General features: G+C 30.5%; 1 protein-coding gene across 1 annotated transcript; it reads left to right on the plus strand.

Annotated features, from left to right (window-relative positions):
• The first annotated feature begins 12,616 nt into the window (after positions 1–12,616).
• Positions 12,617–14,819, plus strand: LOC132940993 (neurogenic differentiation factor 2). The gene is made up of 3 exons (XM_061008839.1): positions 12,617–12,916; positions 13,032–13,322; positions 14,029–14,819. Exons 1-3 carry the CDS (start codon positions 12,710–12,712, stop codon positions 14,467–14,469), a joined length of 939 nt encoding a protein of 312 aa, XP_060864822.1. The 5' UTR covers positions 12,617–12,709; the 3' UTR covers positions 14,470–14,819.
• The last annotated feature ends 973 nt before the right edge of the window (positions 14,820–15,792 follow it).

Below are 15,792 nucleotides of genomic sequence, written 5' to 3' on the forward strand. Positions count from 1 at the left end.
GAGGTCAAAAGTAAAAAAAAATTAAGAAGACACTGGAAAACTCTATATAAATTTAATACAAGGCTCCTAATATATTAATACAGCTGAAAAATATTAAAAATACATGGGTAGTCACAATTTTTTTTAATAAGCATTTAAAGTTCGAATTTGACAAAATACGTAAAAACCACGAAAATGTGCAAATTATTTAGAGTTAGATATTCATAAAATTTTTATTTTTAAATCAAAGATTTGAAAATTTAATACAAGATTTCTTATAAGTTTGTCTACTATTATCGAACAAAAAAAATGACTAAGTACCAGAATGTTAAATTAAATTTTTATCAGCATTTGGAGTTCAAATTTTTACAATATTGGCTATTCAGTCGATTTTTCATATAATGATATTCTTATTTTGCTGTATTTCAAAAACAAATAACATTAGATATTTAAAATGTATACCATATGTTTATTTTATCATTTTCTGTACTCTCAATTAAAATTGTTTTTATTATTTTTTCTATAGTTGTAAAAAAAATCGATACAAGGCTTCTTACACATTGTTACAATATCAACTTAAAAATATTAAAAATACATATGTAAGATTTTTTTATAAGCTTTTAAAGTTCAAATTTTGACAAAATTAAAAAATTAAAAATTAAAAAAACTATAAAATGTTCAACTTTTATAGTTATAAGAATTGAAAATGTAAAACTAAGTTCCAAGTAAATAGTTAATACTATAATCAATAAATCTAAATAATAAACATAAACAGAGTTTTTTTTAGTTATTTTATGTTCAAAATTTGAACGAAATTACATATTAAATAATAAATAACCAAAAATACCAATTTTAGTTAATTTTTTGTAATTTTATAATATTAATCATTGAATTAAAATGTAATACTATCCATTAAAGTGACTCACTTGTAACCTACTGTACAGCCAAGCGACACCCACTTCCCACCTTTTTTTTTGGTTGACGACTACGGGCTGACCGAACTATAAATAACACATTTTAATGGTAGATAAAATAGGTAATAGATTATGTGCTACTATAAATTATAACGAACAAGTACTTAGTTTGTTTGGTTACAGTAAGGACAATTTATGTTTTGATATTAACAATTTGTTTTAAATTTTCAATAATTAGCTATAAAAATTAAACATTTTATAATTTTTTAACGACAAAATAATTTGAACATTTTCAAGATTTTGATAAATTGTGATCTTAACTTGTAATACTTATAAAAAAATATCATGCCTATGGATCTTTAATATTTATCAACTGCTATTCTAACAACTTATATGGAACCTTGTATTACATTTTAAAGCTTTTGGACCCAATGAATACAATTTTATTGACATTTATAGAATAAAAAACTAACAAAATTGACAATTTCAAATGTTTATAAAAAATTCAATACGAATCGAAATATTTTGAAAATTTGGTCGTTTATTGAAAATGATAATTTATACATTTAATGAAGATTTCAAGTACCTATGGTTATTAATAATAACGACAAAATAAGAAAATCGTTGTATGAAAATTTGTTAATTTACTAATTGGGTCAAATTTACTATTTGTCTATAGCTTCAAAAGCTAGAAAAAAAATTAATTTGACTTTCCGGTAATCTTTTTTTTGTTAAACGTAAGAAAACATAAGGGAAATCTTGTATTAAATTTTTTGAGTTTAGATATAATAGAAACTTTTTTTATGAATTTCTAACTTAATAATTTGGCAATTTTCGTGATTTTGATGAATTTTGTCAACCAACTTATAAGGAACGTTGTATTATATTTTAAACAATTTGTATCGAAAATATAAACCAAATATAAAATATAAACTATTATAAACTATAGTTTAAAAAAAACTAATTAAACTTGAAATTTTCTTATGTCTATGCTTAAAAAGAGACATAAGAGTCACAATATTTGAAAATGTTATGGTGCATAAAAATTACTAATATAAGCATTCAGTAAATATTTCATCTATATTAGTTTATTTTAAACTGATAAATAAAATCAATTTGTTCGAAAACTGGTTTTGCGTAATAATCTCAGTTTTTCTTTGTTTTATGTTTGTTTTTACTGACGCTTTTGAAATAATATTGGTCATTTTTTACTTTTGAAACCCCTTTTCTTTTTTTATTCGATATGAGCTAAAAACTTTTTCGTGTAGAAGAGTTCTTCCAAAAGTTTATTTTTAGCATCTTTTTAAATTGTACACAAATATTAAATTCTTTATGACTCTACTTAAGTTGGATTTTAAATTTGCTATTAAAAATTTAAAAAAAATAAAAATTAGTAGCAATAATATACGACACTGAATACACTCGGTTGATTAATAAACGTTAAAATATATTAAAACTTAAAATAAATTCACTTATGTTTCATAAGTCATAACTGGCTAACTAAGCCCTACATAATATGCCATAGCCCATAACTTATAAGACATATCACATATTATATTATGCTTATTTTATTATAATATAATATACACATATACACTCATATTTATTACAATTTTTCATTATTTTCAATACCTACCTCTATATACGTTTTGATTTATAAAATCATTATCATATTATTTATTGGTCATAAAAAAAATGAATTACAACTTTCGAGTCCATTACGGATAAGATGAATTTATTAATAATACCTGAGTGGCATGGCGGTGGGACTACACAATTTTTACTCTCCCGGACGGGGCTATAACAATAACCAGTAGGTACCAAAATTTTTAACAGAAGGTATGTTTTTTGATTCAAAAATGTAAATGTAATGTTTTAGTAAAATAAATTAACAAGATCGGTTGTTCTTTGTTATATCTGTCATGAAAACATAAACGTGTAATGTATTTACAGATATATAATAAGTACCATAATATCTTATACTGGAGTATATAATATTTTTAGAGTGTTTATCTTAGAATATAATATTATTAATATTTTATTGAATACGCATGATATTATAATAATATTATATACTTATTGTATCCAATATTAACTGTTCAATAGTAGTAATTAATTTGTATTTACAGAACATATACTAACTAGGTGTCTAAGTACTAAATAATAATATAATAGCTAATAACATCAGTCGTCGAAGCCTAAATCCATTAAAAAAAAAAAAATAATAGTCATATTATATTGTGACTAGGATTAATAGTTTTATGATTTGTTTACCACCAAACTGTGTTCAACAACCAGCAATGCTATTATTTTCTTTAAACATGAGATGCGGTATAATTATACCTACGGTATTTTCTTTTAATTCCATCCTCTTTTTACAAACAACGTAATAAATTATTCTCATTATCATTAGCAAAATATTTCATTTATTAACACACAAAACGAAAGATTTTTCACAGTCTACTGTTGTTAAATAACAAATTGCGCGTTGGACTACAGTAAATTGTAGGTAGGTACACGTAAGCACTAAGCATAAGAATAATTGTGCAAGAAAAACATTTGTCCGTATTTGCGACGTGTTTGACATACAAAAAAAAAAACCAAATCAAAATATAAAACAACACTATAACCCAAATGAATTCCTATAAATTATATTATATTACGGCAACTGCAGTAGTCGAAACAACGCACGCATGCATCATATCATAATTCAAATTATATAGGTATCGCCCATGATAATATTAAATTATTATACTATATTGTTGTGTCGACTGCAGTGTCGTGAAACACGGTGAGTCACGGCTGCCAGTTTTGATTAGCGTCGGGGTGGCCGCGGCTCGCGCAGCTGCTCCGATTTTTGGTTTTTAAATCGCATTATTGGCACATTTATGTGTGTGTGTGTAGGCGCTGGGCTCTTCACAAAAGCAAAGTGTGACGTCAAAGTAGGGTTTTTATTTAATTTTTTTTTCTGTTGTTCACCTAATTTTTTATCCATTATAGCAACGAAAACAAACAGTAGCCAGTAGTAGGCTATACAACAGCCACGGACATCGGTATAGTAACCGCCGTCGTCGTCGCGGTATTATGAGGTCAAAATAATCATAACAAAGGAGGATGATCGCAATTTTATTATGCATAATCCTCTTTGATAAACTGTATTGTGCGGTTCACGCGTATATTATACTCGTGTTTGCGTTTGAAACGTTTGCCGTGCATAATTATTATACTCGATGATTAGATATGATGATAAAAACAAAAAAAAAATTAAAAAGTATTAGGTTATGTTGTTACACATACACTATTAGACTTTGACTATTCAGATTTATCAATATTCAATACCTATACTTCTACACCATCTCTGTCGGAATCGGGAACATTCGCATCGTTCGCGTTGTCATTGTGGATGTTTCGCAAAGTTTTTAAAATATAATACAACATCGTGGAGACTGGCGTGATGAGCATCTGTTTGAATGACTGAATATAGACTTTCAACTCTTTTGTGTACAACGATTTCAAATATTATTTTGGACCTTTTTGCCACCTGCGATATTTCATTGTTCATATAGTTATCAATCTTATCTGTCAATCTCTAGGCATGCTATAAAACCGTTCTAGTCGAACCGCGCAGCTACTGCCCACAAAAAACCATTAATTTATAGTGTTTATAAAAGTTTATTCAAACAGATTGTTCTCGTGTTTCGAAATGTAGGTAATCTGAATGTTGAGGTGTGTATGACTTGTTCCGAAATAATGCCTTTTCACAGTATTTACGTCCAAAAAGTGCTTTTACATTATCATAAAATAGTTCGCACTAAATAAAACTATTTTAACTTTAATAATAACATCTTAAATACTTTTCAGTGAGCATTTTATAAACATATGTAAAAACAATGTCTTAAAACCTTTTTAAACCTGTTAAAAAAATTTGATATTGACAATATCTCAAAATATTTATTTTATCAAAATATTTTGTATATTATGTAAGATGTAACGTAGAATACGTAATATTGAATTTCTATGTAGTTTGGCTTTCGAAGTTTTGTAAGTATCAGTAATTAAAGTTATTTTTTTTTATACATTTAAACAGAAACATTTTAATTTAAATAATAATATTAGAATCCTAGATATAATATTATATATAATAGTAATTTTAAGTTAGTGACTTTAACCTTACGGCTTACATGTACGGCGTACACTGCAGTGTGTAGTAACTTTTTGGATATTTGTATTCTGATTCACAGGTGGTATTACATTTATTGAGAGATTTGGCGTTTTTGTACTTAAGATTTTAAATAACATACTATTGTTACAGCCTTAACTGGCCGATTGTTGAACTCCAGTGCAAACTCATTACACTTACAAAGGATTCAGACTTCATATATATAAATTATAGGTTTTTTTTTGCTTTTCGAAGAAACTACATATATGATATAATACAAGAAATTAATAATAATAATAATAATAGCCGAAATCAGTATATAATTCATATCCGGTGCAATGGGTTTCGAAGTCACAGCCGAATAGCTTTTCGAGGGCGTCGGCGTCGGAGCTATTACCGTATATTATTGTACGGACTAGAAATCAGAGTTGTGTCGCGGGGTAGGATTTGACAGGTGCTGTTAGGTTCAACGGTCTGGAACGCCCTTTTTCAACTTTTTTTTTTATTATTATTATTATTATTCGTATATGTGTTCAGCACATACACGTAACGCACGTATAATATAATATACAGTCGACTCGAATATGCGATAAAAGCTTAGGACGGCAATTTCAAGCGCGGCTTTTGTTCGCTTCCGAATCCATCATTCCGCAAACGACCCGCATAATATCGCATCGGGAAACAACAACTGTTCTTATACACAATAATAAAATCGGCGGAAAAAAGCGCTATTCTTTATGAGTTTAGTGTACTTATATCAAAACAAATAAGTAACAATAATATAACTTAAACGAAAATGGATTAATATAATAACTGAATAACATGGCTGACCGAGATTTCGTGAAAATATTAATGAATTTATACAATTAATATTTAAGACCGACGTTTACTTGATGCGGTTTCGAAAAGTTTTGTACGTTTTAGTCTATAGGTATATACTACTATACCTATTACCTATACAATCGCAAAAACGTTTGTTTATGGCGTAGTGTGGAACCTATACTTCATTATTATTTCTTGTTATTATTTCGAATCCCCCCACGACTGTGGTTATAAATTCGTAATACCCGAGAGAATATTGTTCACTACCATCGCTCATGAAACGCGGTCGACTACAGTTGTAAATTTTAATATACGGCGGCCGAGGCATTTGAATCTAATAAGTAATAAGTAGCCCGACCGCAACGAACATTATAATTTATATATTGTAATCGTTTGTCGTGAAACGGGAGAAATCCCAGTAAAGCATTCGAGCTGGAGAATCAAATTAAAAACTTACGTTTTTAAATGGAATTAAGACTTGAATAAATTACAAATTTGTAAAAGGCGTGCTAGCCAGGGAAAAAAATTGTAAATGTTGTATAATATTATTATACATTAATTCATTCGTTCGCAGCATTTGTAGCTACGGATTTTCATCATGGTTACCAAAATGCGTCTGGTATATTATTCGACTTAAAACTTTAAAAAATAATCCATAAGCAGCACATATTATAGGTACATAATGTAAATATATTAAATTGCATGGTACCGGCGGTGTATACTGTAGGTACCTACACATTTTATCATATACTATAAGTATCAGTGGCAGTCAAACAGGGGGAGGGGACGAGGAGGATAGATCCCCCCATGCATTTTTTTCAACATTTATAAAATTATAACAATTCATAGTTAAGTATATTCTATAATGTATTAAATGTTGTTCTATTTTTTTCTAAAAACAAATTATCAACTATTGTAAATTTCAACAGAATGTCAGAATATGTTTATACGTGTTTATATGACATGACTATATTATAATCCAGACTCATATCTAGGAACTGGGATATTATTATTATAATTAATATTTAGTTGTTAACACAAAATATCATATGGGAATCATCCCACTCGATGATCGATAGTTCTCAATAACAACCAGCTCTACACTTTCCCAGAACATTGGCTCATACGGGCGATAGTGCGATCGGTATTTTACAATATTACGTAGCTCCAGCCCCACGTCATTAGTTGGTTGAAAATATGAACAATCGATTGCCTATTATTTGTCATAACTCATAATATTTAGTCATCACCGTGATTCGTCTCAACTCTTTCGTACTCGTGTTTTCTACTGTGTGTCCGTGTAGTGTACTAAAGTGTATTACTATTATACGGTCGGTGTCTTTTGTAATATTGACTATTTTGTCTATTTTAAATTATCACAATTACTATGTCTAATAAAGGAAAATTACTAGCTATTTTGATGCAAGTTACTCTACTTCTAAACGCTCGGTGGATGAAAAAATAAGTAAGATCACTAATATCATAACAGAAAAACAAGTGTGGACTTAGCGGTAATATTTTTAGTATGGCGTTCATCGCGAGGTTATAATTTTATAAACATAACATCCAACGAAGTACTGAACGAATTAACAACAAAAAAATAGATTTACTAATATAATAAAAATATTGTTAATACTATAATATATTTATAAAATCTGTATACCTAAGTTATAAATAAAGTTTATATTTACCATAACTTTATAAACTGATATTAGACATAACCATAAATTATATTTTTAATGATAAAATAATGCATGTTAAAAAATCAGTTATATCCCTCCCCCCCACATGACAAAATCATTTGACCGTCACTGATAAGTATATCAAAATAATACCTACATAACAATGTTTATTTATTTAAAAAATATTTAAATATGTATTCATAAGTATATATTCATTGCCGATTCTCGAAGCCAATAAAAAGTTTTACTGATTTTTTTTGGATTTTCTCGATCAAACAAATATCGTACATCAACTAGGTATCAACAGCATGATATATTATACCTATTTAACAATATTATAACCTTCGCGGTTATTAAATATCAATATTTAACGTTTACTTCTCTTCGTGTGTGCAATTTTGCGCCACCGCGCCGTAATAATAATATACGTAGTATTAATGTATTATGTACAAAATGTAATACGTATATTATAGTATAAAGTTATGGAAAATTAATTTGACTATTTCTCATGGGAATTGTAAAACAAACAACCGGAAAATGATTAACTATAAAGTTCGATGTATTGCGGACGTCAAAATAATGACATGTGCGACTCATATACGTATAATAATAATAATAATAAAATATAATAATTTATTACTGATTAGTTGCTGTTCCATGTGATTTTTTAAGTTTGTTTGGATCTTGAAAACCCGAAAGTAAAATGTAGATAATTGATTACCCTTTTATCAGATATCAGTTTTATCTAATTCAAACTTTGGATGTTTCTATGTTGGTCCATTATTATTATAAATCTTTTTTTCAGTAAAATAGAAACAATTTAATTGTCCTACTAATAATTTTATTGGCTTCCATAAAATACAACGATTTAATTAAATTATAAAATAAATACAACTCCTAATTACATCAAAACAATTAAGCTATTCATTATAGTTAATCTACAGAACTTGGGTCTTTTTAAATTATTTTTCAGATTTAATAAAAAAAAAATAAAAGTACATTCCTTAGTTTGCACAGGGTTTGCAAAATAATAAAAATAAAAAATCCTCGAGCAAGTTGGGGTTGTGCATTGTACATTTGTACATATTTTATACTCATCCTTTTTAGGGCAATTATGTGTGTTCACATTAAAAAGTCCGTTAGTATTCAGTATTCACTGGTTCTACACAAGAAGAAAGACTCTTATTTCACTTTATGGAATTAAAACACAAATAAACCAAATTATAGAAATACATAAGTTGATATAATATTAACTTTAACTATATATCAAATATGTGTTTACATTTCTTGATAGGTAAGTAAATGCGTGGCTTGCGTTGCTTATTTTTGCATGATTATAATAGTGTTATAACTTATAAATAGCTAATTAATTAGCATGGAATAACTTTGTTTCAAAATATCTGAGGTCTGATGTGACTTATATGTAACATATGTTATGATCATTATCTTGAAATTATACTATTGCATTAGGTAAAATATTTAAAAAGTATGAATTCTTTGTTTATTTGATAATAAGGATATACCTACGCGTAAAAAAAAAAACGTTTAACTACCTATGTATAATAAACCCTTAAAATATAATATTTTAACGGGAATACTATTCAACAAAAAATGTTCTTAAAATCAACCAATAATTACCATAATATTCAATATCAATTCAATTAATTTTATTGAGTAAAATCGTTATTATTAAACTTAATTTATGAGCATTATGTAAATAAATATTTTATCTCCAATTGTAGGATAGGATAGGTTAGGTTTAATTACTACCGACGTGATTGTTTGTTGTTTTTTTTTTCCCAAAGTTATTAATTATATAACTAATTATAATATAGGTTTTACCCTATTATCATAATTCATCACTTATGAGTTTGAACGAATAGGAACTTCTACGCGAATTTCAATTATAATAGAAACTGATTAATAATGTAATATATGCATGAATAAATTAATAAATATAATGACTTTCGTCAACACGAAATTTGTGGTGTTCAAATACATTGATAATTTATTAATAAATACTAACTATATATGAATATCCCAGATAAAGATAAAAAAATTACGGCTAACGAGTATTTTAGACTGGAGTAACTATATGATATAAACATTATAAACTAATATGTTATAACACTATGAATGTGTTGCAATATTCAATAAAAAAAAAAAGAAAAACATTATATTCTGCGGCACTTTATTATTTTATAATGCAAGTACAATCGTTTTGTCCACATCAAGAACGTGTATAAAAACGTTTTCTATGAAGTAAAAAAACGAGTGTACATTTGTATATTTATATTTGCGAAGTAATAACGTTTAAGAACAAAATGTCAAAGATCTAATACTTTCTATTTTTATTTTTCTATCGCGTGCCTTTTAAACGATAATTTAATGAACAAACCACCGACTATTAAAATATATTAATACGTATAATAAAAAATAGAACCTTTGCGGCCAAGTCATATATTTTTGATTCGACCGATAAGTAAATAAACGATAATCCGACTTGTAATGCCTTGTTGACGCACTAATGGCTGGCCGGGTGCATGCATTTAATACATATACATACATACATATATATATATATATACATATAATATGAATACATTGTCGCAGAATACACGTTTTAAAATGAACAAAAAAAAAAAAGTATAAAGTATATACATCAAAAGAGGGAGAGTGATCTTTGAAATGAAAAACCCCCGAAGGGTCCAGTTAATAATTTACCAACCCTTTTCTTTTCAATGGAACCCGTTTTGTTCCGGTTGTTTGTGAAGCCCCAAAACCTATACACGTATAATACACAATACGAATGCAAAAAGTTTTTTTTTGTTTTATTATTATTATTATTATTATTTTTATTTTTTTTTACCCTCACCCGTTCCGTACTCGACGCGGTGGTGCAAATCGGTAATTCGGCCGAAACTTTTGATACTCTATTACCACAAATAGGATCACTGTACTGCAGGGTCTAACGTGTGTTAAGCCAATAAATTATAATACATTATTATACTCGTATAGAAAAATACATTACCTATGTATATGTATCAGCCTAACAGTATAATAGTAGATATATAGGGTAAAACGTAACGTCGGTTAGATAATGGTGTGATGTACGTCTATCGAATCAAAAATTATACATCGTTTATTAAAGTATAATAGTATAAGACAATTTTAAAATGCCCAAATGCTAGCATGTACAATAAATATTTGAGCATACTTATCTAGGCTAAAAACAATATTAATTAAAGCAAAGGAAATATTTTTATAAGTTATTTATATTAGTATAATAAATAGTAACACATTTCTGTTAAATGCGGTATATTATACAAACACAACTACTGAGAAATTAATTATCATATTTTTGCTTTATTAGATACGTTTGAAATATTTGTTTTTTGGAGCATATTATTAACTGATCCAATGGAAACCATATTGTTAAGATACCGTGATAAAAGGTGTCTTTTGTTTTTATATTTACTTTTCAGTTCATTAGTATAATAAGTGTTCGTAGTTTTAACAATATCGTAGAAAACAGAAGCCGCCAGGGAAGTGATCCTGAAAACTACGAACAGCGTATATGTATTATCATTATTCATTTGCCATTGGTAATTATTTATTTTTGTTGCCTGAACAAATACTCCATTGAAACAGATTCTTTACATGACCACATCCTGGAAGGAAGGCATATTATGTTCATATAACGGTAATTTTAGACGGATGAGTGTTTTTTTCACATCGTAACAATACCATTCGAGGTAAGTTCACATGGTACAAATAACATATTTCATTGAAAGCATTATAAGCGTGGTAATGTACGTCGCATTTATCATTGCGGGTGAGTAACATGTTATGTTATAATTGCATTGGGCATTGACGTGTTGGATATGGAACCATAACATTATATTATTAAGCACCTACATATTTGCAAATCATTTTGCCCGGTGCAATCGCGGTTGTGCTAGTTTGATAAATTTAATCATTCGAACTCAACAGTCAACTTTGAAACGTAAGTAAATATGTTTGAAAACCTAAGCCCACCTGTCAAGAATATACCTAGCATAACCTTAACTATGCGTATAGGTAGCAATAGCGCTATTCGAGTGTCATGTGGTCAAAGGTAACGAACGTGGTTACAAATCGTATTCCGCAAATATGGTCCACGGGTCACGTCTTGTACCTACGACACGGAATTTTTTTCTAGATCACTGACGCCGCTAGGATTCACGACACAAATATAGTTTTTGGTGAAAAAAAAAACGTCATCCGGAACGCTTTAATAACGGGCATCGTATAACACGGCCCGTAGAGCTTAAAAACAATATGTACATTAATAGTATGGTAGTAATTAACATCATATTTGCGTGTGCCCGTCCTCATTTAAATTTATGCCCTAATGGACATCGTCATGGCTTCCCGAGCAACACAATTGAATGCGTTTATCGGTGACTTCTACGTCTACGTTCAAAATTACACAGGTCAAACTGTTGTGCACACATTACACCCATACAGTTGGTGTATCTTCGTTTTATTGTCGGTTCTCTTAGTACCTATAATATATGTATTATATACAGACGGCCCAGCTGGTTGGAAATATTCGTTACGAAAATAATATAATATGGTACTTTTTACCCCGTTACATAATATTATGCTATAATTTGATTTACGAGCGCCTTGTCCCGAGTTCACAACGCTCTACTCCACTTATTGCTATTTATTTAATATACAGAGAGCGCCAATAATAATCATTTACAATTCGTTACAGACTAAATCACTATCATTTGATTTATCGATTACGCTTCCACGTAAAAAAAGAGTACGTACCTTATAAAAAACATGTGTTAACCCTTTCCGATTTTCTTCGGAAAGTGTCAGTGCCGCGTATACATCTGCCAAAAAGTGGTTTATGTGTCGAAACGAATTTCCGAAAAAAAAGTCAGTATAAAATTCGCAAATTCACGATTTACAAATAAAAGCATCACCGACCTGAAAACGGTCTCTGCAAATATACCCCCACCCTAGATGCGACGGCGATGATGAGGGTGTTGCACTTGTCCAATAGTAAAACGGCTGGTCCGCCCACCCCCGACCGTGTGCTCGTGAGGGTGCGATGATCGAACGCTCCGTGTTAGTGTATAACCAGTCTCTTGGTGACCATGGATCCGAAGAGTTTGTACGGTCTTGACGGTTCCGACTCAGGATTTGAAATGAGCTTCGACTCGGAAAATGAAGCTACGTTTTCGTTGGACGACACTATGGGCTCCGAGGATTTCGCTTCGTCTGTGAGTTTAGCCGACGACGATCTACAAGTAAAACCGAAAAAACGCCGGCAAAGAAGAACGAGAGAACGAAGTCCAATGCAGGTAAGATAGTGTAGTCGAAGTGGCAAGAAGAAAATATAAAAAATTAAGGGGGACCAAATGAAAAAAAAAAAATAATTAAAAAATATTTACGTGATTTAAATTTGTTTTTGTTCAGCTGATAAAAATAAGAAAACACCGTCGCATGAAGGCAAACGACAGGGAACGAAATCGGATGCATATGTTAAACGAAGCTTTGGACAGACTTCGATGTGTTTTGCCAACATACCCAGATGATGCGAAATTAACAAAAATCGAAACTCTCAGGTTCGCGCACAACTACATTTGGGCACTATCACATACACTACAAGTCGTCGAGACTACCGAACAATCTCCAATAGACCAAGACCAACCCCTAATGCTTACCATGGGTGACGTGACGGTCAGCATAAGCCAACAAGGCAACAAAGTGAGTAAAATATTTTTTTATTTTTAGTTTTTACATATTATTCCAAAAAAAAACAAAATAGAAAATTGTAATTATTTATAATTAAATACAGTAGACATTTTTATCAAATAAAAGTTATACGGAATTGTTTATATTATAGCCTTTCAATAAAGTAGAAAGTGGTTTGCTGTTTAATAAATCAGAAAAAGATTTATAATACTTTTTTTTGTCTCTAATATTCTATTTTGAACAGAAGTATTAATATTAAAAAATAAAAATATTGTTTATTTTTTTTTTTAAATATTTTCTATGTTTAGTTAAAAATATTTTAAGATTGCCACCAACAGAGTTGTTTTGAGAATTCTTATAATACTGATATTGCTTAAAAGTGTATGTCATTTTTAAAAATAAAAACTTAATACTTTTTTTTGTACAGTGAAATTTGTGACTATATTATTAAAATCATTACTAAAAAAATACGAGTTACAAAAATTACAAATTTCAAAATTTTCCCAAAAAAATATTTGAACGCTTGTCGAGTTTGTTATCATGGGAATAGGGGACAGAAATATACTCGGAAATAAATAAATATAAAAACATTTAGAAAAACACTTTTCACTTATGTTTAAAAAAATGGTATTAGTTACATTCTACACATCTATTCGCTATTAATTGTTGTCATAATTTACTGGACAGTCTTATAAATGGCAACATTTTACATTTTCAGATCACCTCTTCTACGGGAACGTGTGCTTTGGCACAACAGAAGAAACCGTGCTCGCCAATTGCCGAGCCACTGGCGACTTCGACGCCTATAAAGGAGTCGTCCAAGCCGCACCAACACCCAGCGACGAGCCACTCTCTCAATGATTCTGGTTACTTCGAACCGCAACGTCTCGACCACCTCCTTGGTATAACCAGCGAGCATACCGGGCATGACCACAGTTACCACCCTGACAGGTGGCTTCAGAAACCTGGTGACACTCAGCACCATCACCAGCACCAGCCGCCACCGCCGACCGACAAGACGTGGCCCGAAATGGCGTACTGCAATGAATACCAACCTACTTGGCCTCTACAGACCGCGTGGCACAATCACGGACCATTGACGTATCCATCATCGGCTATAGACCAGAGGTGCCATGAACCGATGATGTTCTACTCTTGAGATCGGCGAGAAAAAAACACTGCTTCCGCACTAATACCGGGAGAATTGAACGCCACCCGGCTATTGGTTTCTGATCGTCACCATTGCTCACTTATCCTACGATCGCTCGGTGCTTTTATCGTTGGCCTTCCCAGGTGACACGAAAACGCGTACTAGCTATGATTGTAATAATTATCGGGTCTTATTGTATGATGTCCGTTATGTTTATATATATTTATATATATATTATATTATTTTACTTTAGTTCGCGAACACTCGTCACCGAGGCGAACGATAACCAATATTATATTTTTGTACATATATATTATTATTATGTAATGAATAAAACAAAATTTACGCATTATACTATAATAACAGTTGTATATGTATTGCATTTGTCTTCCGACGAATGATGACCGGTTCAATTCTACGGAATAATTAAGTGACACCGCCCAGCAGAGTACCTACACCCACGCCTGGTCGTTCTGGTATTGTCGTGTGGCTATAGGGTGAGCACAACGGTGGTGGTTAGAGGTGACTGTTTTGTTCCGGTGTAACGCCTCCACGAGAACTTGTAATCCGCCGTCGTAAGCCGATTATCCGGCACAACACGGACCGACCAGTCACCCGTGCTCGGTGCACCCCCCATCGACAATTGGGTTCCTGCTGTCCCGTAAATATTTTGCGAACCCCGACAGAGTACAACCAGTTCTATACGACTGAATTAAAAATATATAACACTACCAACCGGTTAAAAATGTATTTTTTAAATTTTAAAATTAATATATTTTTTTTTTTTTTAATAAAGTGGTGAAAAGGTAAAGAGAGCTAGGCATGTAATTTTTAATTTTCCAAAATATAGGTTTAAAAACCCTTGAATTAGGATCAGGTTATCACCGTAAAAATGGTCAATATAGTGTCGTCGCTAATATATCTCTAATAATAAGCGAAACTAGAAAATTGTATTAGGACAAGCCAAATGATAAATATGAAATAAAAATACAAAATAAGTTATACATTTTAATAAGTCTGTATTTTATCCAGTCAGTACATTAGGTCAGGCAATGACCTGAGACAAAGTTTCGCCTATGCTTATCGTCACTATAGCCGCAGTCCACGGAAGACGTAATTACTTATCGTAGGATGAGCTACCGCTCATCGAACCTATAGTCTATAGGTACTATTATTCTCGTGGACCGGCTGCCAAAGACATGGCAGGTGACGCTGGGTGCACGCGGCGGTAATGTAAGCCACTAATATACTATTATAATATTATATATGTGCGTAATTAAGTATAGCATATATATTGGACAAGAATTAGGTAATGTCGAATATTGTGCAACA

Source organism: Metopolophium dirhodum, chromosome 3, assembly GCF_019925205.1.
Source record: "Metopolophium dirhodum isolate CAU chromosome 3, ASM1992520v1, whole genome shotgun sequence".
NCBI classification, from domain to species: Eukaryota; Metazoa; Arthropoda; class Insecta; order Hemiptera; family Aphididae; genus Metopolophium; species Metopolophium dirhodum.

Coding starts and splice junctions, on each gene's coding strand:
- LOC132940993 (XM_061008839.1), top strand. CDS start 12,710: ATGGATCCGAAGAGTTTGTACGGTCTTGACGGTTCCGACTCAGGATTT. Junction 12,917..13,031: donor GAGAACGAAGTCCAATGCAG/GTAAGATAGTGT, acceptor GTTTTTGTTCAG/CTGATAAAAATAAGAAAACA. Junction 13,323..14,028: donor TAAGCCAACAAGGCAACAAA/GTGAGTAAAATA, acceptor TTACATTTTCAG/ATCACCTCTTCTACGGGAAC.